Raw genomic sequence first — 25,160 nt, forward strand, 5'->3', positions numbered from 1 at the left:
ATTGGCGATGAAGCATTTATTTTCTTTAAAAAGGCTAATAAAATGTCCATAAATTTAGAAACAAATATGTGTTATTGGTCATTAGTATTAAGTAGGGCTGTCAAAGGTAATGCAATAGCGTGTTAACTAGAAGTGGGGGAAATAACCGATTTTTAGATGCATCGCAATTCGGACTTGGATGATTACAGAATCGATTAGTAAACGTCAATCGATTATGGATTTATTTATTGTAAATAAAGCAATACAGGCAGGTGTAAAATTTCGCTAAATGTAACGAGACACCTCACCGAAAGAGCCGACCAGCTCCTTTACTAGCGGGCACATTATGGTCCAGTTTTGCACATTTTCGTTAATTTAACTGTTTCTTATTCCAAATGATTTTATTTTTTTTAAGTTTCAAGTGATAAATATCTACAGTATTTTTCGGAGTATAAGTCACTCCGAAGTGTAAGTCGCACCTGCCAAAAATGCATAATAAAGAAGGATAAAAAACATCTAAGTCGCACTGGAATATAACTCGCATTTTTGGGGGAAATTTATTTATAAAACCCAACACCAAGAATAGACGTTTGAAAGGCTATCTAAAATAAATAAAGAATAGTGAACAACAGGCTGAATAAGTGTACGTTATATGATGCTTAAAAACCAACTGAGAGGGTGCCTGGTATGAGAACGTAACATATTATGGTAAGAGTCATTCAAATAACTATAACATATACAACAGGTTATACGTTTACCAAACAATCTGTCACTCCTAATTGCTAAATCCGATGAAATCGTATACGTCTAGTCTCTTACGTGAATGAGGTAAATAATATTATTTGATATTTTACGGCAATGTGTTAATAATTTCACACATAAGTCGCACCCCCGGCCAAACTATGAAATAAACTGCGACTTATAGTCCGAAAAATACGATATGTGTACCCCGATTACAGCCAGAATGCTGCTGAGATAGGCTCCATTGACCCCAAAAGGGACAAGCGGTAGAAAATGGATGGATTGATGGAAAAGAAATATAAAACTGCATCTATGTACATAAATTAAAGATCAATCAATAATCATTTTTTAGTTGAATCTGGGGCTTGGCGATATTGCCTTTTTTTAATATAACGATATTTTTAGGCCATATCGCGATATACGATATATATTACAATATTTTGCCTTGGCCTTGAATGAACACTTGATGCATATAATCACAGCAGTATGATGATTCTATGTGTATACATTAATACATTCTTCTTCATACTGCATTAATGTATGCTACTTTTAAACTTTCATGCAGAGAGGGAAATCACAATTAAGTCAATTGACCAAAAGTGTACTTATTAAAGTTATTAAGCAATGGCACAAACATTCAAGTCATTTCCAAAACATAAATAGCAAGATTGTCAGAGACATTTTAAGTGTCAAATAAAAATGAGCTGCATAATAGGAAATCAAATAGTATTCGTCCTTCACTATGTGGTATGTTACTAAGGTTATGATATTCTCTTCATTGTCTAGCGAGTGACTTTTCAAATGATGCTACATATTAGCAGTAATGCTACTTTTTATAGCAACGCTTTTCCCCCCCACACTTGACAAATTACGGTTGTCTGTTCGACATATTCCCACTTTAAGCCGAACCACCGCCAGACAATGGAAACCCTGCTGTTTTCATTGGGAATTATTTCTTCCTTCATTTGTTACCAGATCCGCAGCATATTTCTCTCGTACGGCTACGTTAGCAGCTAACGTTAGCCACGCCACGCCACTACGTCTCTGCTCTGCGAGGGCGTGTATGTGACGTATGACGTGACAGTTTGTGACATATGTAAGAATGTGAGCCTGCTTGTCTGTGAGGAGACACAGGAAAGAGCGAGGGAGCCTGAAGTGTACGCCCGCAGCTAAAAGTCCTGCGTGAGAACGTATACTCGAATATTACAATATAGTCATTTTCTATATTGCACAGAGACAAACCCGCGATATATCGTTATATCACCCAGCCCTAGTTGAATCGTAGCTCCTGAATCGTAATCGAATTGTGAGGTACCCAAATGTTCCCACCTCTAGTGTCAACTAAGTTCTTTTAGTGGCCCTAATTTTTTTTTAATGTGCATGGGTCGTGACTTTTTTTTGACCCTCGGTCCATTCCGTAGTGAAGGGTAATGTACTGCGTTCAGTTACTGTTGAGCCACAAACTTGAAAGTAGCGGGCAGAAATGCATAAATTAAAGGGTACATTATGGAAATTTAAGATTCAAAGCCATGGCAAGTCGTTCTCCCGAAAAAATAAGACTATTTTATCTTCAATCGCCATGAGCCAATATCACTTTACCGCTTGTAGAAAGGAGGAGTTTCACGTCCTTGTTTACATTAAAGTTGAGTGCATCGGTAACATAAAATGTAAATTGTTACTCTAACTGCTATAGTAAGATGAAATAAAAGCTCAGCAGAAAAAATGACATTAGACAGGAAGTCTAGAGCAGTGTTGTGCCGTCAGGGCCAGCAAGGCCTTCTCTGCTGGTCGAACATAACCAGAAATCACGATCATAATTCAAGAGAATTTTAATTTTTAATTTACTTTCCCTAAACATCTAATAGTATTCATAATCACTTCATGTCATATTATGCTCCTTACAGCAATGTTGTTTTTAGTTTATAGAGTTTTTACTAAATTAGAATTCAGCTAGCTTATGTTGCCATCCTGTACCAAATCTGCCAGAAGCCTTCAGATTTAGCAATGCGGGCGTCCGTGCGCTGCAAGTGAACGGGGAAATAGTGATAGACAGTTGCAATAGCCAATCAGATCACGTGTTGTCAGTAAGGCCTTCTAGATGGCCTAAGGCAGATATATAGTGATGTTATGAGCTAGGTAACATAAGAACTTCATTACCAAGTATGTCACAGTAGCGGAGAGCATGGGCAGCAGCCCTGTTTAAGTTAAATGTAGACTTGCTAGCTAGATGTTATTGACGAGCACGCTGTGGAGTGAACGTTAAGGACTCAGCCAACACGCCTCGTCGGCAACTTTTATGATTAGACAAGACAACACATGTATTTAGTTGCAAGACCATTTTCAAGAGGGATATTTAAAGAGAAACTACATCTTGCGAAACGATGTCGGCCAACCCCGAAAGCTAGCTCAGCTGTTGATGAAATGTGAGTTTGGATATTTTATTTATTTTTTAATGTTCAAAATGTTTTTCTGCAATTTTTATTTTGACAGTACTACTGAAGATATGTTGTAATTGCTAATGCAGGTTTATTGATTTTGAAATGTGCCACAAAATAACACTTTTTTTTACAATGCCCATTAGTGTATAAATGTGTTTCTGTGTAATTTCTCCAGCAATGGTCATGTGTTGACATAGATAATGGTAATTTGAGAGGTAGTTATTAAAGTCGGACATCACTGAAGGCCTAGATGGGAAACGCACGGCCCGCCACTGGTCTCGAGTCACTTTTATCAGAGGCTTTCGTCGAAACATGTCAAGACACCTAAGACCAATCACACACTTCTGGCTTCATAATATTAGCGCTATGCGTCACATCCATTCTAGCAACCAAAACAATGAAAACCCCTCTTACTTAGACTTGGTCTTAAATAAACTTTATGATCCGTAAGGGAAATTGTTCCACACTAGGGGTGTAACGGTACGTGTATTTGTATCGAACCGTTTCGGTACGGGGGTTTCAGTTCGGTTCAACATGCTAGGACAACATGTAAAAGCCAGAGCTGGAAGACCCTCCTGCCTCGTTAAGATCTCCCATTTGGGAACACTTTGGCTGCGCGATACAACAATGGAGGACGGAGGTTTGCTAAGATTGTTCAGCAGCTGCTTCTGACAACACGTCAAACATGTGTTGCACCTTTCCTGCTTCCGACTCCCATAGTGTATCCCTTGTGCGCACAACCCTTCATTCTACCTGGCAGTGGGTCTCCGCAGCTCCGGACTCCGCACAACCCTTCATTCTACCCGGCAGTGGGTCTCCGCAGCTCCGGACTCCAGGGTAAATGAAGAGTCCAGCTATTAGTTGCAAATTGTGGCTTTATTGAAGTCTTGCACACAGCCAATCCAACAAAACACCAGCCGCACTCGCGCTAAGGTCGCTCACCTCGCTCGCTCACACACTGACTGACGTCACATGCGTCACATAAAAAAGGGCCACACACACACGCTACTCTCATAACACAGTGGTTCTCAACATTTTTTCCGTGGTGTACCCCCTATGAACATTTTTTAAATTCAAGTACCCCCTAATCACAGCAAAGCATTTTTGGTCGAAAAAAAGATAAAGAAGTAAAATAAAGCACTATGTCATCAGTTTCTGATTTATTAAATTGTATAACATTGCAAAATATTGCTCATTTGTAGTGGTCTTTCTTGAACTATTTGGAAAGAAAGATATACAAATAACTAAAAACTTGTTGAAAAATAAACAAGTGATTAAATTATAAATAAAGATTTCTACAAATATAAGTAATCATCAACTTAAAGTGCCCTCTTTGAGGATTGTGATAGAGATGCATCTGGAGATCATCTAACCATTTCTTCACAAAAAAAGATATCTTTAACATCAATATTTATGGAACATGTCTACAAAAAACGGCGGGCGGTGTTGATGAACGGGGACCCCGACTTAAACAAGTTGAAAAACATATTGGGGTGTTAGCATTTAGTGGTCAATTGTACGGAATATGTACTGTACTGTGCAATCTACTAATAAAAGTCTCAATCAATCAATCAAAAAAAGCACTTTATATGTAGAAAAGTTTTGTTAAGAAACCATTCTGAGCCTTATTTAGTTTTTATTTTATATGTTATATATATATTAACCCTGGCAATGGACCCTGTGTGTATATGTATGTTATGCCATTGTTTACAAATTTGGTAAATAAATAACCAAAAAATTTACATTTTGTTGTATTCTTACTGTACGGAAAATGAACTGAACCGTGACCTCTGAACCGAGGTACGTACCAAACCGAAATTTTTGTGTACCGTTACACCCCTATTCCACACAGTTGCTCAGTTCCAAAGGATAGAAAAAATAATGCAGGTATAAAGTAGACTAAAAATGTACCGTAGTAGCAATATAAAATATTACATATATGTAATATTTTCATATTATATGTACAGTATATGATATACTGATATATCATATTTTTATCTACATATTTTGTTTCCAAACGGTTTCCCTTTACATGGCAGTAAAACAGCTGATCAAACAAAAAATAAGTAATCTTCATGGACCCACTAGCTGCGGAAGCTTGCTCTCTAATCAGCTAAACATGGTGAATTTACTGAGGAATTTATGAAACTGAAAAAATAAAAAAAGAATGCCATTGTAAGTTAGTAATACTAAGACAGACACTCGTAAACGTGTTCACATATTAGCAAATGCTAACGATGTAAGTTTCATTACATTACTTTAGCACATACAGATATGAGTGTAAGCACTCCTACAGACACCACACATGAGACAGTTTAGTAAGTATAAATAATTGTAGTTATATTTAGGGCTGCAACTAACGATTAATTTGATAACCGATTAATCTGTTGATTATTCCTTCGATTAATTGATTAATAATCAGATAAGAGACAAACTACATTTCTATCCTTTCATATACTTTATTTAAAAAAAAAAAAAAAGCATACTGGCACCATGTCCTTTCGACTTGCCAAACATAACAAGGCAAGTGTTCAAAAAATTTTTTTTTTTTTAATAAAGTGCACCATTGTCATGCACAATAGCAATAATTTTGCTTAGGGGAATTTCAAACCTGGCTACTACCTATTCCAACCATTCTGCAATGTTGGATGCTGACTGTATTTCCTCTAGTGGCATGGTCATAAGGCAGATTGACTTCATGTTCCATTCGTCTCCAATGTAGTGGCATGTATTGCCAAGGTAGGCTACACTTGTCCACACATCAGTAGTGAGAGCAAGTTTGCTCTGGGTGGCTTTTATGTCACTTATTACAGCATGAAATGTCTGTTCGTACTTCCTCTCCATCAGTTTGGTAAAATGGGTCCTCGAGGGAAGAGTGTAACCAGGGTTTAGGACAGGGGTGGGCAAACTTTTTGACTCGCGGGCCACAATGGGTTTTAAAATTTGACAGAGGGGCCGGGCCAGGTGCATTTGGAGGGAGTGTTTGGGCCGGATATACTAAAGCATTAAATGTAGTGTGTGCAAACCTCATAGCACAGTAAGAACACTACAACCCAATTTATTAACTGTCTTTCAAATGTGAAAAATAGCCCTTATCAGTTAATAAATTTGTCTCAAGGAATATGCAAGATATGGCATTTACATACTATTTCGCAGATACTGCGAGGAGGAAATGTAAATAGATTAAAATAACATACGCACTGTGATTTATTAAGATTGCGTCTGTTTTTAATAAGTTTCAATCGAAGGTGCAAAGTTAAAGAAATCAACATTTATTGAAAAATGGAATCACTTTCAACATTCAAAACATATTATTACACAACGAAATACTCAAGCTCAATAATATCTACTTGTGTTAAACTCCGCAAAATCATGGATGGATTGTCCTGACCGTGCGCTCTACAAACTCGCCACGGACGCCCTCGTCTTCACGCGCAAACAGTACACGTGTATCGTTGCCAAGCACACAGACATAGGCTGTATTAAATATCCTACCTGAAGCTGAAAATTTAAATTAAGAGCGATGTGCGGCGTGTTAATTAACCTACTGTACCTCTGCTGTGCGTAAATGCGCATTGCTCTTAATTAAAAGACGCACTTTTAAACTTTCCATATGCATTTTTTCATAACACAGCAGAAAAACTCACCATTTCAGTGGGAACAGTGTTGTTGGTCTCCCTTTTTTGCCAGTGCATCAAAGTCTGGAGTTAGCAGCCCGATGTTTTTTCCAGTTAAATTTGGCGATCCATCCGTCGTGACATTGGCAAGTTTACTCCAAGGTAGCTTCATTCTCTCGATGACAGCAGACACCTGTTCATATAAGTCCTCTCCTTGCGTTTTCCCTTTCAGTGATTCCATGCTCAAAAGCTCCTCCGTTATCTCAAAACTGTCCTCGAATAAAAATTAGGAGCTGAGCAGTGTCTTTTATGTTGTTACTTTCATCCAGTGCTAGTGAATATAACTTAAAGGACTCCGCCTTTTTGTTTAACTCGCTGACTATATCTTCGTCAATCAGTTCCACGCGGCGAGTCACTGTCCTGCGTGCTAAACTGATTTTTTCAAACTTGGCTTTGCTCTCCGGACACAAGAGACCTGCTGTCTCTACCATGCACTCTTTCAAAAACTCGCCTTCGGAAAAAGGCTTGCTAGTCTTTGCTAATTTGAATGCCAGCAAATAACTTGCCTTGGTACTTGACTCTTGAATTGCAGTTTGTCGGTGAAAAAAGTTCTGTTGACTCTGTAAATTAGCTGCCAACCTCTGCGCAGTAGCCGCCCGTTCTTGTGTTGACTGCTTGCTAGCATAGTTTGCATGCTTCGTGGCAAAGTGACGGCTGATATTGTACTCTTTGAAAACCGCAACAGCTTCTTGGCATATCAGACATACAGCTGTTGATCGGACTTCAGTGAAGAAGTATTTTGTTGTCCACTCCTTATTAAACACTCGGCATTCGCTGTCCACTTTCCTTCTCTTTGGTCCGCTCATTTTTACAGAAGGGCTTAATGGTGATGTGAAACGAAGTGAAAATTAAAGTGAAATAAAGAGAAATACGCGCCACTCCAACAACGGTCAATGTGTTTTGAGTGCGCCATCTATTGGGGAAACGTGGGCATTGCAGGGAAAGGGGAAAAAAAGGAGGTTTTTACTATAATTTGGACAAGTTCGGCGGGCCGGATTAAAAAGCCTAACGGGCCGTATGTGGCCCGCGGGCCGTAGTTTGCCCATGTCTGGTTTAGGACATAAATCATTTTTCTGAAACTGTCATCCTCCACCATTGATCGTAACCTCATGTCAGTTACCAACATATTCAGGATCGTATCAGTCAATGCAGCAGCTTGCTGTGGTGTGCACACCTTCCTTTGTACCAAGTCTCTAATGCTGGCTTGTTTCTTTCTGAAATGAGAGAAACCATATTATGAATTTACATAGTAGCATCATTTACATGTAACTTAATACACACCCAGTTGATTAATTTAATAATTTCTGATGTAAAAGGCACATTTTTTCATATCTTGCATACGTCGGTGTGTGGTGGTTCTTGAAGCACTGACTCCAGCTGCAGTCCACTCTTTGTGCCTCTCCCCCACATTTTTGAATCGGTTCTGTTTGACAATCCTCTCCAGGGCGTGGTTATCCCTCTTGCTTGTACACTTTCTACCACATCTTTGTCTTCCCTTCGCCTCTCTATTAATCTGCTTGGACACAGAGCTCTGGGAACATCCAACCTCTTTGGCAATGACCTTTTGTGTCTTGCCCTCCTTCTTTAAAGTATCAATGGTCATATTTTGGACAGTTGTCAAGTCAGCAGTCTTCCCCATGATTGTGTGTCATACAGAATCAAAATGAAAGACCCATTTAAAGTCTTTTCCAGGTGTTTTGAGTTAGTTAGCTAATTAGAGTGTGGCACCAGGTGTCTTCAATATCTTACCTTTTCACCATATTCTAATTTTCTGAGATGTTGAATTTAGGGTTTTCATTGGTTGTCAGCTATAATCATCTCTTTTTTTGCAAAAAACACTTGAAATGTATCAGTCTGTTTGGAATGAATGTATACATTCTAAAAGTTTGACTTTCTAAATGGAATTAATGAAATAAATAAACTTTTTAATGATATTCTAATAATATGACCAGCACCTGTACACAACAGTTGCTGCTGCGCTTACTGAAAAACATTTCCTCGTTAACAAAATATTTAAAAGACACAAAGACGGACACAATGGATCAATGTACTCAGACTATGGACTGAAAAAGTTACGTACCGTGAGTTCTTCCCTTCATCCATTGCTCCCACATGCTTCCTGTTCAGGTGCTCCCGAAGTGATGTACTTCTTTGCCACGCAGGAAACGGTCTTCTTTGCAGTGTATAAAGTGAAGTATTCCCACACTTTTGACGACTTAGGTCGTAGACCGTTCTCCATTGCAGCATTAACCTCCGGATGTTTCTGCGCCGAATTATCCGTACTGTTTCCCTCCGCCATTTTTCGAATGTCTTCAAACAAACGATACTGCGTGGTCACGTGAGCTGCACATCACACATCATTGGCTGACTTACTGCCACCTCATGAGGCGTAGCCTCAGCGCCGCCCTGGCGCTGTTTTGTACTGTTTTTGTACTTATTATGATTATTGTTTCTTAGCTGTTTGTAAATGTTGCAGTTTATAAATAAAGGTTTACGAAAGAAAGGAAAAAAAAAACTCAGCGCATGCGCATTGCATACATCCAACGAATCGATGACTAAATTAATCGCCAACTATTTTTATAATCGATTTTAATTGATTAGTTGTTGCAGCCCTAGTTATATTGTACAACTTGCTTGCTTAGAGTGATGAATGAAGAATCAATACGAGTAGAATAGCTAGGAACAAATAAAAGACGGAACATCACTTGTACTTCCGTTTCAAAGCACTAAACTGCAGCACTTGCAGTGAGCAAACTCGTCTAAAAGCTGGCGTCATAGCACAATTAAAAAATCTGCCTTTTCAGTGTGTCTGCCTGTGTTAAATGAAACTATCGAACACAAAACATTATGGCCGTTAGCTAAGAAGAATTCATAAATTAGCCACAGGGCTCAAAGTGTAGCCAAAAAGTAGGGGCTCATACCCTGGAATTTACGTTAGTTTTTCTATGTCGTATTGCTTTACTTTTCAATTGTTGCTTATTGTACAATATAACACAGGCTGTACACCAGTGAAGGCAGCTGGTCTTTGAAGTAGTGCAGGGATCGGCAACCCGCGGCTCCGGAGCCGCATGCGGCTCTTTGGCCACTCGGATGTGGCTCAGCTGCACAATCGCCAACTCCCCCGATTGTTACGGGGGGATTCTGAATCTCGGAGCCTCTTCCAGACATCACGCGGGGTCAACATTCTCCGATTTTCACTCGGACAATAATATTGAGGGAGTGCCATGATGGCTTTACTTTTAACGTCCTCTACAACATGTCATTGCGCCCGCCTTTCCGCAATGCTATCTGCGTGCTGATGGGACGCATGCATTTCGCTGCTTCTATCGTCATACGTACAAGATTGCAAGGCATACTGGGTGATACAGAGTACACTGAAGGTTGTGATATAAACAACTTTAACACTCTGACTAATATGTGTCAGACTATGAACCCATGCCAAACAAGAATGACAGACACATTTCGGGAGAACATCCTCACAGTAACACAACATAAACGCAACATAACAATTACCCAGAATGCCATACATCCATGACTCTTTCAGGCTATATTATACACCCCCGCACCCCCAACCCCGCCCACCTCAACCGATGCACGGAGGGGGGGGTTGGTGCTAGCGGGGTGTATAAAATAGCCTGAAAGAGTAATGGATGCATGGCATTCTGGGTAATTGTTATGTTGCGTTTATAATGTGTTACTGTGAGGATGTTCTCCAGAAATGTGTTTGTCATTCTTGTTTGGTGTGGGTTCACAGTGTGGCACATATTAGTAAGAGTGTTGAAGTTATTTATATCACAACCTTCAGTGTAACCTGTATCACCCAGTATGCCTTGCAATCTCGTACATGTATCTGCGGAAGCCACATACAACATGTTACTGGACTGGCAAGCTGTCTGTACATGTTGTAGAATGCGTCAAAGGCAATGGCTTCATGGCACGCCCTTATTACTGTTATATGGGTGACCACCAGCAGATATTCGCGAGAATGGTTGCGGCTCCCATTGTCTTCTTTATTTTGTGGAACGTGTCAAAATGGCTCTTTGAGTGGCAAAGGTTACCGACCCCTGATATAGCCTGAAAGAATCATAGATGCATGGCATTCCGGGTAATTGTTATGTTGCGTTTATAATGTGTTACTGTGAGAATGTCCTCCAGAAATGTGTTTGTCATTCTTGTTTGGTGTGGGTTCACAGTGTGGCACATATTAGTAAGAGTGTTAAAGTTATTTATAACACAACCTTCAGTGTAACCTGTATCACTCACCCAGTATGCCTTGCAATCTCGTACGTGTATCTGTGAAAGCCACATACAACATGTTACTGGACTGGCAAGCTGTCTGTACATGTTGTAGAAGGCGTCAAAGTCAATGGCTTCATGGCATGCCCTTATTACTGTTATATGGGTGACCACCAGCAGATATTCACGAGAATGGTTACGGCTCCCATTGTCTTCTTTATCTTGTGAACCGCGTCAAAATGGCTCTTTGAGTGGCAAAGGTTGCCGACCTCTGAAGTAGAGGGAGCTCATTTTCAGCTCCTCTTTAAACACAAACACAGTAACCGATAAAATACATAAAGATGCTACATTTTAAAAAGAAATTGCTCACAGCATTGTAAAATTCTTCGATATTCACATGGGACAGAAGAAGGAAAGTTGAAAAATGCTTTGGCAGTGGTTTATAATTTTAGATCGCTGATTTGCTCATTTTGCTCTCAAAAATAGGGATTCAGCCTCAGAAAAATCATCCAATTGTGCTGGCGTTCATGCCAACTGAGGCTGAGCCCACTTCTCATTCAGTATTTATCCAATGACTGTATAGCTTGGTCACTCTATGCCCTGAATGAATGAGAAGAATGTTGTGAGTTGTCGGGAAATTAGCTGAACACATTTTGACGCTTATTTTGTCAATGAAATGCAAACACGGAAATTAATATTTGACCACTTTTTCTTCTATTTTAAGGAAAGCTCTGCTTCTCTTGCAGTCTTGCAGCAATCGCCACTGCGGTATGCTCACATATGCCCATCAGGTTTTCAAAGTGAACAGCCTATGGCATGGGTGTCAAACTCTGGCCCGCGGGCCAAATCTGGCCCGCTGTGTAATTTAATTTGGCCCTTGAGGCAATATCAATTTAGCATTAGAGCTGGCCCGCCGGTGTTTTACAGCGTCGGTGCCGCTGTAACACCGCATTCACCGCTAATACTCATACTTGCCAACCCTCCTAATTTTCCCGGTAGACTCCCGAAGTTCAGTGCCTCTCCCAAAAATCTCCCGGGGCAACCATTCTCCCGAATTTCTACCGATTTCCACTTGGACAACTTTATTGGGGGCAGTGCATTTAAGGCACTGCCTTTAGCGTTCTCTACAACCTGTCGTCACGTCCGCTTTTCCTCCATACTAACAGCGTGTTACATAATATTTGTGGCTTTTACACACACACACAAGTGAATGCAAGGCATATTTGGTCAACAGCAATACAGGTCACACTGAGGATGGCCGTATAAACAACTTTAGCACTGTTACAAATATGCGCCACACTGTGAACCCACACCAAACAAGAATGACAAACACATTTCGGGTGAACATCCGCACCGTAACACAACAGAACAAATAACCAGATCCCCTTGCAGCACTAACTCTTCCAGGAAACTTCCAGCAAACTGACCAATAATTAACGTTTCAATCATGCATTTTCTCTTGCTACTTCAAGGCTTGAATGTGTGGTTCATTCATTATTGTTATTTTATTTTCAAATTGTATATTAGCCTTTGGAAAAAAAATGATATTTACCTCAGAAGTTTGCAAATAGAAAAAAAGGCATTCAATTTTTATTAAAATTTTATTTGATATGCCATTGATATTTTTTGAATTATTATTATTATTATTTGAAACTGGATTTTGCATGTCACTAAAGTTATATAAGCCTTGCTTGTTCAATATTTAATGCAAAACTTGTTTGGGTCCCTATTAAAAGGTTAATTTGTTCAACCTGGGCCCGCGGCTTTGTTCCGTTAAAAATTTTGGCCCACTCTGTATTTGAGTTTGACACCCCTGGCCTATGGCATGTTAAAACAAAGCAGGGAGGTCGAAGTCGGCAAGTCAGAGCTATAACTTTGGGACAAGGATTGGCTTTAAGTACTTGGTGGGTTGGGCTGATGTGCAATGCACGTGCCGTAACGGGAAGAGCCACCGCCTAAGCTGCCAAACGCTGGAGCCAAGTTGCGGGCAACGCCACGGTCGTACTGCCGACACCGCTATCAATTACGTGTAGGGGAAACGTTGATGTACTCTTGAAAAAGCCCTTCTGTAGATTGAGTTCCGTGTTCTTTTGGCTTTATAGGGAACTGCAGGAGTGCAAGCCTGTTGATGTTGAATCCCAGCCTGCACCAGCAAACACATTACCTGAGCTCCCCGCAGGGCTCCTCGGTTTGGAGATCCCACCAGAAGTCAGAAATGCTCTAAAGGTAATTGTTACTGTTCGTTATTATCATTTGTCTTTGTAACACTTAACAAATGTAACATAGGGCATGACTGCAGCTGGTCAGACAACTTCATCTTGGGATACTAATCCTGCTGCACCTGCAGTAATTCCAAAGACTGTGGAATACGGGCACGGACACGGTATGTCAGTGCAAGCTGTAATCTATCATTTGTAAGTGTTTTACTTTTTTTATGCTTTTAGAGCTCAGTGGCACTGTTGAGCGGATAGCTTACGGCGAGAGAATTGTATTGAGGCCTGACCCAGACAGGGGATATGAAAAAGGTAAGTTTAAACTTAAAAAAATGCATAGATTATTCATCCAACAATTTCAAATAAGTCTCAGAAGTTCAACTGTAGTCTATTGAAAGTACAGTGGGGCAAAAAAGTATTTAGTCAGCCAACGATTGTGCAAGTTTTCCCACTTAAAATGATGACAGAGGTCTGTAATTTTCATCATAGGTACACTTCAACTGTGAAAGACAGAATGTGGAAAAAAAAATCCAGGAATTCACATTGTAGGAATTTTAAAGAATTTATTTGTAAATTACGATGGAAAATAAGTATTTGGTCACTTCAAACAAGGAAGATCTCTGGCTCTCATAGACCTGTAACTTCTTTAAGAAGCTCTTCTGTCTTCCACTCGTTACCTGTATTAATGGAACCTGTTTGAACTTGTTATCTGTATAACAGACACCTGTCCACAGCCTCAAACAGTCAGACTCCAAACTCCACTATGGTCAAGACCAAAGAGCTGTCGAAGGACACCAGGAAAAGAATTGTAGACCTGCACCAGACTGGGAAGAGTGAATCTACAATAGGCAAGCAGCTTGTGGTGAAAAAAATCAACTGTGGGAGCAATTATCAGAAAATGGAAGACCACTGATAATCTCCCTCGATCTGGGGCTCCACGCAAGATCTCATCCCGTGGGGTCAAAATGATCATGAGAATGGTGAGCAAAAATCCCAGAACCACAAGGGGGGACCTGGTGAATGACCTGCAGAGAGCTGGGACCAAAGTAACAAAGGTTACCATCAGTAACACACTACGCCAACAGGGAATCAAATCCTGCAGTGCCAGACGTATCCCCCTGCTTAAACCAGTGCATGTCCAGGCCAGTCTGAAATTTGCCAGAGAGCACATGGATGATACAGCAGAGGATTGGGAGAATGTCATGTGGTCAGATGAGACCAAAATAGAACTTTTTGGTGTAAACTCAACTCGTCGTGTTTGGAGGACAAAGAATACTGAGTTGCATCCCAAGAACACCACACCTACTGTGAAGCATGGGGGTGGAAACCTCATGCTTTGGGGCTGTTTGTCTGTTAAGGGGACAGAACGACTGATCCGTGTTAAGGAAAGAATGAATGGGGCCATGTATCGTGAAATTTTGAGCCAAAACCTTCCTCCATCAGTGACAGCTTTGAAGATGAAACGTGGCTGGGTCTTCCAGCATGACAATGATCCCAAACACACCGCCCGGGCAACAAAGGAGTGGCTCCGTAAGAAGCATTTGAAAGTCCTGGAGTGGCCTAGCCAGTCTCAAGACCTCAACCCCATAGAAAATCTGTGGAGGGAGTTGAAAGTCTGTGTTGCTCGGCAACAGCCCCAAAACATCACTGCTCTCGAGAAGATCTGCATAGAGGAATGGGCCGAAATACCAGTTACTGTGTGTGCAAACCTGGTAAAGACCTATAGTAATCGTTTGACCTTTGTTATTGCCAACAAAGGTTATATTACAAAGTATTGAGTTGAATTTTTGTTATTGACCAAATACTTATTTTCCACCATAATTTACAAATTCTTTAAAATTCCTACAATGTGAAATCCTGGATTATTTTTTTTCACATTCTGTCTCTTAGTTGAAGTGTACCAATGATGAAAATTACAGACCTCTGTCATCAATTTAAGTGGGAGAACTTGCACAATTGGTGGCTGACTAAATACTTTTTTGCCCCACTGTATGTTGGACAAAATCTTAATCTAGCCAAAGTCTGACCGTAATGCTCAATTTTAGAGTGCTTTTAATAAGCTATAATGTTATAGAGCTGTGTTTGCCTACACCTGTCTTCAACAATCTGGGGCTCCAAGAAGCACTGTTATGCATTTGGTTCACTTTTTACAGACACTGTTACTTTGTACTTGTCCAACGTAATTGATATATCTCTTAATGTAACATTAAGGTGTGGGACAAAAGGACAAAACATTAGCAATACAGGCATAGCTACCTATGTACGCTGCTGTGCTTTAATTTTACACTCAGTTTTTAACATAATGTCACGCTAGGTAAGCCTGAAGAAAACCAAAATTATCAAACTTACTGCTTCCACATATGTAGCTGGATAGTTTTGAGATTATGAGATAGCGAAGCCTTCTTTTATACAAAGCTGTGTTCTTCTATAAACAGACTTCTGTAAGTACACCCATTAAAAATACATTTTTTGCAGGGACCTTAATTTTATGACAAGATCTTTTATGTATTGCTGTGTTCTGCTCCTAGAGCCTTTCCGAGATCCTTATGGCAGGGATCCATACTATGACAGACACTCGGACCCTTACATGGACCGCCGTGAGTACAGCCGAGAAAGAGAGCTCTACAGAGAAAAACCTCCACCTGAATACGAAAGAGAAAGATTTGGGAGGGAACGCTATCCACCAAGAGAGCGAGATGGAAGGTAGTGCCTCTTCAATCCCTATTTTCCAAGTTTTTAGAAGTGTTCTGCATTTATGTAAAACTGTTCTTGCTTTTATTTTATAAATTAAAGCGTACTATTAAAGGCTGAGGAAAGGTTGGTTCTCTTTCCTTACCTTACAATCAGTATGTGTCAGTCAGGCGAGGTGATCTCTATTAATATAAATTATTTTACATTGTTTTTAACTTGACAGTGTTAAAGCATCTAAAAACTAAAGATTAGTTCTGTTTTGGTGGTACAGTTGTTTGTGCGTGTGCCTCACAATAACAAGGTCCTGGGTTCGATCCCCGGGCTCGGGGTCTTTCTGTGTGGAGTTTCCCTGTTCTCCCCATGACTGCGTGGGTTCCCTCCAGGTACTCTGGCTTCCTCCCACCTCCAAAGATATGCACCTGGGGATAAGTTCATTGGCAACACTAAATTTGCCCTAGTGTGTGAATATTGTCTGTCTGTCTGTGTTGGCCCTGCGATGAGGTGGCGACTTGACCAGGGTGTACCCCGCCTTCCGCCCAAGTACAGCTGGGAAAGACTCCAGCACCCCCCGTGACCCCGAAAGGGGCAAGCGAATGGATGGATGAGTATAGTTTGTATTCAACTGACTTCATGACCCGCTCGTTAACTATGCGAGGTACTAAGTGGTGGGCCAGCGAGCGTCTGTCATAGCGTCTGTCATAGCGTCTGTCATAGCGCTCAGGGCTGTATTTTGCCTTTGACAAAGAAAAATGCCTTTGTCTGGTGCTGTTTTAAGCACTAGTGATCACTGCGTTAAAGGTTTGATATAACTTTAACGTTTAGTATTTCCCATTTAAATAGGCCAGCCGGGAGACATAGTCTTCCCAATGTGTCTTGGGTCTTCCCTGTGGCCTCCTACCGGTTAGACCTGCCCTAAACACCTCCCTAGAGAGGAGTTCGGGTGGCATCCTGACCAGATGCCCGAACCACCTCATCTGGCTCCTCTCGATGTGGAGGAGCAGCGGCTTTACTTTGAGTTCCTCCCGGATGACCGAGCTTCTCACCCTATCTCTAGGGGAGAGCCCCGCCACACGGCGGAGGAAACTCATTTCGGCCGCTTGTACCCGTGATCTTATCCTTTCGGTCATGACCCAAAGCTCATGACCATAGGTGAGGATGGGAACGTAGATCAACCGGTAAATTGAGAGCTTTGCATTCCGGCTCAGCTCCTTCTTCACCACAACAGATAGGTACAGCTTCCTCATTACTGAAGATGCCGCACCGATCCGCCTGTCGATCTCATGATCCACTTTTCCCCCCACTTGTGAACAAGACTCCTAGGTACTTGAACTCCTCCACTTGGGGCAGGGTCTCCTCCCCAACCCGGAGATGGCATTCCACCCTTTTCCGGGCGAGAACCATGCACTCTGACTTGGAGGTGCTGATTCTCATTTTGGTCGCTTCACACTCTGCTGCGAACTGATCCAGTGAGAGCTGAAGATCCCGGCCAGATGAAGCCATAATGACCACATCATCTGCAAAAAGCAGAGACCTAATCCCGCGGCCACCAAACCGGAACGCCTTAACTGCGCCTAGAAATTTTGTCCATAAAAATTATGAACAGAATCTGTGACAAAGGACAGCCTTGGTGGAGTCCAACCCTCACTGGAAATGTGTTCAACTTACTACCGGCAATGCGGACCAGGCTCTGACACTGATCGTACAGGGAGCGAACCGCCACAATAAGACAGTCCGATACCCCATAATCTCTGAGTACTCCCCACAGGACTTCCCGAGGGACACGGTCGAATGCCTTCTCCAAGTCCACAAAGCACATGTAGACTGGTTGGGCAAACTCCCATGCACCCTCAAGAACCCTGCCCAGAATTCAGGGTCTCCCCTAAACTGCCAAAATACCTTTGGTGGTGGGGTTGTTTTATAGGCGTGGTCACAATAACATCATTGAGTAATTTGCTATGATGATATGGTTTTCTTTAAAAAGGCTAAAAAAAATGTACAAACAAATCTGTTTTTATTATTTAGTATTAACATATATTTTTTTTGTCGTTATGTCATATTTTCAATTGGTACCGCTTGTTATAAAAGATGCTTTGTTGAAATTATTTTCAAGTGTTTACAGACTTTTATTGACTTTTAAAAAAAATTAAAACAGCTAAAAAATACATCTAGCATCTTCTTCTGGTGTCATTATAGAATGTACTCATGTATAGAGACTCTACTTTGTTCCCTCTGTGTCCCTGACAAAAGAGACTAAAGCAAGCATGACGTCACACTTGCTTTGCGCTGTTGCTCTCGTTGGACTTTCTCTTCTTAAATGCTGCAACTGTCCTCTTACTCTTAATATTTGCACATTTTGTTTATGGCTGTCCACGGGTATATCTGCAATATTTATAAAATTCACATACACATCGCAGAAATGCTGACAACGCTCCAGACAATGACGTGCGTTTTGTTTACCTTCGGTTTCGGTAGCGTGGTTTTTGATGATCAAAGTATTTTTTGGGTGGTCAAGTTTTCAGTAGATCACTTGTAAATAGTGCACAAAAATAGGCCATATATACGACTTCTTCAGGGCGTACTCCGCCTTAGGCCTGAATGCAGTTGAGATAGGCTCCAGCGCCCCCCACGACCCCGAAAGAGACAAGCGGTAGGAAATGGATGGATGGATATATCAGTTCATACTGTAAAGACCAACTAATGTTAATGTTTTATGTTTGTGTGGTTTGGACTTGGTGTCAGTTTTTCTGGTGTTTACAAACACACCATCTATGTCTGAAAGGTGATTGGCGGAGAATGAGGAAGGGTTGTTGTGTGTCCGGCGGAGAAGCGAAGACTCAAGGAGATTAAAGTGTTTTCATGGGAGGTAAAACCTGTTGGACTTGTGCCGTTGTTTATCATAAGATTTGTGATACAACTTAAAAATAGCGTCAGACTTTGATTTTTGTTCTGGAGGCTACATTATGTTATAATTAGTTTTCAAGTACAAATAAAAGCCACCTTATTTTCAAGGTGTGGCGGTAAAAAAATGCTGTGGCGTCGTGCCACATTCCTGATATAACAGGAAAACAAATAAGAAAAACATGTAAGAGGGGATGTGTACTATGGCTATGAGTTGTTGTTTTTTTTGTTTTGTTTTTTCCCTTGGCCTCAGTCTGCACCCCCACTCCAGGGCCCAGGCTAAGACAGATTTTTTTTTATTTTATTTTAATCTTCTATTCTTTTCTCCCACCTCCCCGCCTTGTTTACCTGTATGTCATCTTTTTTGTAAGGGGCGCTGGAAGCCGGCAGACCCGTCAGCGATCCTGTTCTGTCTCCCTGTAATGTTTGTCTGATCTTGAATGGGATTGTGCTGAAAATTGTAATTTTCCTGAAGGAACTCTCCTGACGGAATAAATAAAGTACTATCTGATCTGATCTGATCTGATTATAAAATAACACAGCAAAATATTTTGCAGTCCCGTGTAGGGATGGGAATTGATGAGATTTTCCCACTTCCGATTCCACTTTTGAATAACCTGAGAAATCCACCTTCTGGTACTTTTCCAGCATCCATCCTTTTAGCAGGCTGTGGGCTTTGGCAAATGCCACACATTTTTAAAATTGCCTTTTGTTTATTTCTTGTTTGCGTGCACTGATTCGACCATGGAGGCCATTTCAAGACAGAATTCTACAAACTGGAGTTGACACGGAGACTTGACCTGGCTTAGTGGAGCTCTGCTGCAGTGGAAAAGGGTCTGGCTTTGAATTTTTTGTGCCAACAAACGGTCCTCCCAAGCAGTTGTCTTCAAATATTTGTCTTATTTTTTTGCCCTTGACATTGAAACATATTGAAGGTGTCTGCCACCTTAGCAGTGGATCTGGCATTCAGCCTCTTGATACTTTGGTCTCAGGGTTAGTCTTAGCCATATTGTCAGTTGCTGTGAAGGTCTGGTGTGCTGGGGTCCTTTTTTTACACACCCATTAAATGATTGATCGATGAGTGATTACAGGTGAGGCTGTAATCTAAGATTGGGTGCGTCATATGCAGGGTTTCCCACAGCGCTTTGTTGTTAAGCCGGCCGCCTAATCAACAAAGAGCCGCTGCCTAAGCTAAAGTCTTAACAAGCTGCTCCGCTTAGTTCTGCCTCTGTCAGTATGTCTCTGCAGCACCCATCATTGTCCCACTCATAGAACCATCTGATTGGTTACACGCAGAGCGGTAACAGCCAATCAGCAGTGCCTATTCAGAGAGCATGTAACAGCCAATCAGCAGTGCGTTTTTAGAGTGCATGTAACAGCCAATCAGCAGTGCGTATTCAGAGCACATGGAGTCAGTGCTCCTTAGTTGGAGTGAGCAGAATGGTAAGCAAAATGCAGCGGACTCTCCCCAAATTATAATACCGTATTTTTCGGAGTATAAATTGCTCCGGGGTATAAGTTGCACCTGCCGAAAATGCCTAATAAAGAAGAAAAAAACCATAAGTCACACTGGAGTACAAGTCGCATTTTTGGGGGAAATGTATTTGATAAAACCCAACACCAAAAATAGACATTTGAAAGGCAATTTAAAATAAATAAAGAATAGTGAACAACAGGCTGAATAAGTGTACGTTATATGACGCATAAATAACCAACTGAGAAGGTGCCTGGTATGTTAACGTAACATATTATGGTAAGAGTCATTCAAATAACTATAACATATACAACATGCTCTACGTTTACCAAACAATCTGTCACTCCTAATTGCTAAATCCAATGAAACCTTATACGTCTGGTCTCTTTCGTGAATGAGCTAAATAATAATATTTGATATTTTACAGTAATGTGTTAATAATTTCACACATAAGTCGCTCCTAAGTATAAGTCGCACCCCCGGCCAAACTATGAAAAAAACTGTGACTTATAGTCCGAAAAATACGGTAAACACCTCCCAGTCATCTACTAGTAACATCACTATGAGCCCGTTGACGTTCTACAAACATAAGCGGCAGCTCAGCTCGCTCACAGTCCTTGAGGTGAAGGCTAATTAACTTTTAGCGGAACGTTAGCTCACTGTACTGTGTGTGTGTGTGTGTGTGTGTGTGTGTGTGTGTGTGTGCGTGCGTGCGTGCGTGCGTGCGTGCGTGCGTGCGTGCGTGCGTGCGTGCGTGCGTGCGTGCGTGCGTGCGTGCGTGCGTGCGTGCGTGCGTGCGTGCGTGCGTGCGTGCGTGCGTGCGTGCGTGCGTGCGTGCGTGCGTGCGTGCGTGCGTGCGTGCGTGCGTGCGTGCGTGCGTGCGTGCGTGCGTGCGTGCGTGCGTGCGTGCGTGCGTGCGTGCGTGCGTGCGTGCGTGCGTGCGTGCGTGCGTGCGTGCGTGCGTGCGTGCGTGCGTGCGTGCGTGCGTGCGTGCGTGCGTGCGTGCGTGCGTGCGTGCGTGCGTGCGTGCGTGCGTGCGTGCGTGCGTGCGTGCGTGCGTGCTACAGAAAGCAAAGCCCTGTCTGAGAGAAAGACAAGCATTATTGAACTGCAGTTAACTAAGTTATTTCACCTTACCGTTTTCTGTGTGGAAGCAGCAAAAAAGGACATTATGTTAAATTGTGGCAACCCATCAGCGTTCCTATTCTGTAGCCCTGTACACTGTTTGTCTAATCTTGAACGGGTTTGTGCTGAAAACAAAGTTTTGTTGTAGTTGTGCAATGACAATAAAGACTTATCTATCTATCTATCCATCTATCCATCTAACTATCTATCTATTTGTCTTTGTCTTCCATGTAGATCTCCACTGGCACAGCATCTTCGTCCAGGATACAGAGAGCGAGACCGTGACTTTCACGAGAGAGACAGAAGTGGAAGCCGTGATCGAGAAGACCCTTTTGGCAGGCCCAGTTATGATAGACCTCCCTATGAGCGCTCTACCCTCGACCGTGGGCCTGAACGCTATAGCCATGGTTCTTCCCCATTCGGTATGTTTGCAAATAGATATTTTACTCCTTAATTTATTTAATTTAATTGTTTGCTTCATCCCACAAACTCATTACTATCCCCCAATAGACAGAAGAGGTTACCCGGAGGATAGAGGGCCCCCAACTGTGCCACTTGCACCCCCACCTCAACCACTGCCACAAGTCGAAAAGAAGCCTGAAATTAAGAACGTGGATGATATTCTTAAACAACCTGGAAGGAAATCCAGGCCAGAGAGGGTATTTACTCTTGCTTTTTTTGGTATTGAATCACTTCATTTTAGTGCTCATTTGACATTTTTGTCATGACAGATTGTCATCATTATGAGAGGGATTCCTGGCAGCGGAAAGAGCCATGTCGCAAAGCTCATACGGGTTAGTAGTACCACTTTAGGACACAGAAATACCTGAATACTTAAATGAAAGGAATAAATCTACTTCACCCTTTTCTGAAATGCAAAGGACAAGGAGGTGGACTGTGGCGGTGCCCCACCGAGAGTTCTGGTTTTAGACGACTATTTCATGAGCGAGGTTGAAAAAGTCGAGAAAGACCCAGACACGGGTAGAAGGGTCAAAAGAAAGGTGAGTGTCCCTTATTCTTTATACATATGCAAGTCCAATATATCGTCCCCAACAGCATGACCGAAAATTACGGGACAGTAAAACCAAATATGACTCTGATTTTGTAAATCACCCTATGTAAGGTTGGGTATCGTTTGAATTCGAACGATTCCGATTCTGATTCTTTGTTTCGATTCCGATTCCTGACGATTCTCGATTCCGATTCTTTCTTTAAAATAAAAAAGTTTTGGATATTTTAAATGAGCTAGCTAACCTACAGTCTTTCGGAATGAAATAGTTTGACATTCTCCATCAATTTTAATTCTATTAACTTTTTATGAACTTTATTATAAATTCCTTACAGGGCTGTTTTCAACTAGAATTTAAATATCAAATCCATGAACTTGAATTTAAATATTATAAATTATGAATACATTTTCACAGGGGTACACTTTCCTCAAGAGAGCTTTATTTTTGAAAACCTCACGAAAACACATTTACACACACAAGTGTATGATGCTGCAGGTACTTAAACATGTTACCGTGCTCCCACTGATGGGCTAACCTGGTGCAGAAAAGCAAAAAAAACAATAAGAAACAACTTACAAAACCCAGTCCAGATTAGCAGCAGGTACAGTATAAAATCAGAGACAGTTCTTGTTTAGGAAAATGACCATATCCGCCTTCTCAGGCAGGATGCGTGAGCGTTCTGGACAGATAGTGTCTCCTGTCGAAGACGGGACACGCATTTATTTGTACTCCATGAACTCGGAGGTGCTTCATCATGTTCGACGTGCACCCCCCTAAGCACGAAACAGTCCTGTCGAACGTGTTACATTTCGCCGATATTTCTTTTTTTTTTGTAAAATAAAGCCACACTTTCGACCGTCGACGCCCGCTATCCATGCTTGACTGACTCGCTCGGCTACCCTAACACTTCCGGCGGTGGGCGCTTCTTCGTTGGTGTTCAGCAGCTTCTTTTTCCGGGTCGGCGGACTTTTTTTTTTTTCCCGGTCGGCGGACTGGGTAACGAAACCAGGAATCGAAATTTAAACTTTTGAACGATTCCGGGAGAATCGGAAAGTTAGTCCCGGTTCCAATCGATACTCGATACCCAACCCTAGTCCTATGTTCCACCTCTAGCGAGTTAATACAGTGCATGCAAACCAGCAGGTGAAGAAAAAAAATATATTTTTCTTTTTGGAAATCAGTTTTATTTGTTCCTTAATGGTTTTGAAACTATGTTGAACTGTATCGTCCTTATTCAAATGAAATTATATTCTATCACACACACCCAAACCAAAGTGAGCAAATAACAGGCGTTATGTTGCCAAATTTAAAACGGTGGTCATCAATGAACAATCCATCAAGGAGCTAAAAAATAATGGCAACAAAATATGAGGAATCAAGTATTCCATCTTTTATATACGGTCTTCCTACATTCAGACAGTACAATGAGTTACAATTGTAAAAAAAAACAAAAAAAAACTATCTTGTTTTCAGGTCCTCGAGTACGAGTATGAGCCGGAAATGGAGGATACCTACCGAAGCAACATGCTAAAGACTTTCAAGAAAACCCTGGATGACGGCTTTTTCCCTTTCATCATAATAGACACTATTAATGACAGGGTTAACCATTTTGATCAGTTTTGGAGCGCTGCTAAAACAAAAGGTTTTGAGGTGTGTTGTTTGTACATGCTGCCGCAAATCATTTCACTGTATTATGTGTTTGTTGATATTTTTGTTTTGTCAAAGGTTTATATTGCTGAAATAACTGCTGACACCCACACATGTGCAAAGAGAAATGCCCACGGACGCTCACATAAGAACATAACCAAGGTCTGTAAAGTTAGGTTTCTTTTATGAGAATAAAAGTTTAAAGGCTACGTTTGGTTGTTGTGTCCTCAATGCAGATATCCAACAACTGGGAGTCCACGCCACGTCACATGGTCCGCTTGGATGTCCGATCCCTGCTACAGGATGCTGCTATAGAGGAGGTAAATTCTCCCTTTTGGATTTATTAGTGTGCCTACACTAGAAATGTGGAAAATAAATGGGAGGATAATTGGTAACATGGGTTCTTTCTAATTGCTCAACCTAATATAAAAACCCTTTGTTACTAGGTGGAAATGGAGGACTTTAATCCTGAGGATGAGCCAAAAGAAGCCAAGAGAGAGGAGGAAGAAGAGGGTGACCTGGTAGGAAATTATGCGCTTTTTGCATTCTTGTAGTTAATAGAATTATTCACCTCTCTTTGTTAATAGTAAATAACATTATTTTATTAATCTACCAGATAGGGCTGGGCGATATATAACATATATCGCAGGTTTGTCTCTGTGCGATATAGAAAATGACTATCGTAATATTCGATTATATGTTCACACACCGTTGCTTTAAGCTGCGTGCATTACATTACTGGCGTGTCGCACTCCTTCTCGTCTCCTTTTCACAGAGACGGAAAATAAGCCCGACTTCTTACCTCGCACATACTGTCGCGCATCTAGCGTCACACTCTCTCGCCGAGAGCTAACGTTAGCATGGTTAACGTTAGCTGAGGCAGGTCGAGTTGCATTTAGCTGCCGGCATCACACAACAGGTAACAGGCGTTTCTCACTCCTCGTCTCTCATTCTGACAGATACGGAAAACAAGCCCGCCTTCTTACATATGTCACATACTCACGAGTCTAGCGTCAGAACTCTTGCAGATC

General features: G+C 41.5%; 1 protein-coding gene across 1 annotated transcript in view; it reads left to right on the forward strand.

Moving 5' to 3' along the window:
• ylpm1 (YLP motif containing 1) overlaps positions 1-25,160 on the forward strand; it is a 52,745-nt gene that overhangs the window by 14,900 nt on the left and 12,685 nt on the right. Inside the window, exons 6-17 of the mRNA XM_061900448.1 lie at positions 13,174-13,297; positions 13,358-13,454; positions 13,516-13,596; positions 15,813-15,987; positions 21,707-21,894; positions 21,983-22,131; positions 22,204-22,266; positions 22,354-22,473; positions 23,956-24,132; positions 24,208-24,291; positions 24,366-24,449; positions 24,576-24,650. Coding sequence (XP_061756432.1) covers positions 13,174-13,297; positions 13,358-13,454; positions 13,516-13,596; positions 15,813-15,987; positions 21,707-21,894; positions 21,983-22,131; positions 22,204-22,266; positions 22,354-22,473; positions 23,956-24,132; positions 24,208-24,291; positions 24,366-24,449; positions 24,576-24,650 — 1,417 coding nt within the window. The remainder of the gene's footprint in view (positions 1-13,173; positions 13,298-13,357; positions 13,455-13,515; positions 13,597-15,812; positions 15,988-21,706; positions 21,895-21,982; positions 22,132-22,203; positions 22,267-22,353; positions 22,474-23,955; positions 24,133-24,207; positions 24,292-24,365; positions 24,450-24,575; positions 24,651-25,160) is intronic.

Source organism: Nerophis ophidion, linkage group LG05, assembly GCF_033978795.1.
Source record: "Nerophis ophidion isolate RoL-2023_Sa linkage group LG05, RoL_Noph_v1.0, whole genome shotgun sequence".
Classification (NCBI taxonomy): Eukaryota; Metazoa; Chordata; class Actinopteri; order Syngnathiformes; family Syngnathidae; genus Nerophis; species Nerophis ophidion.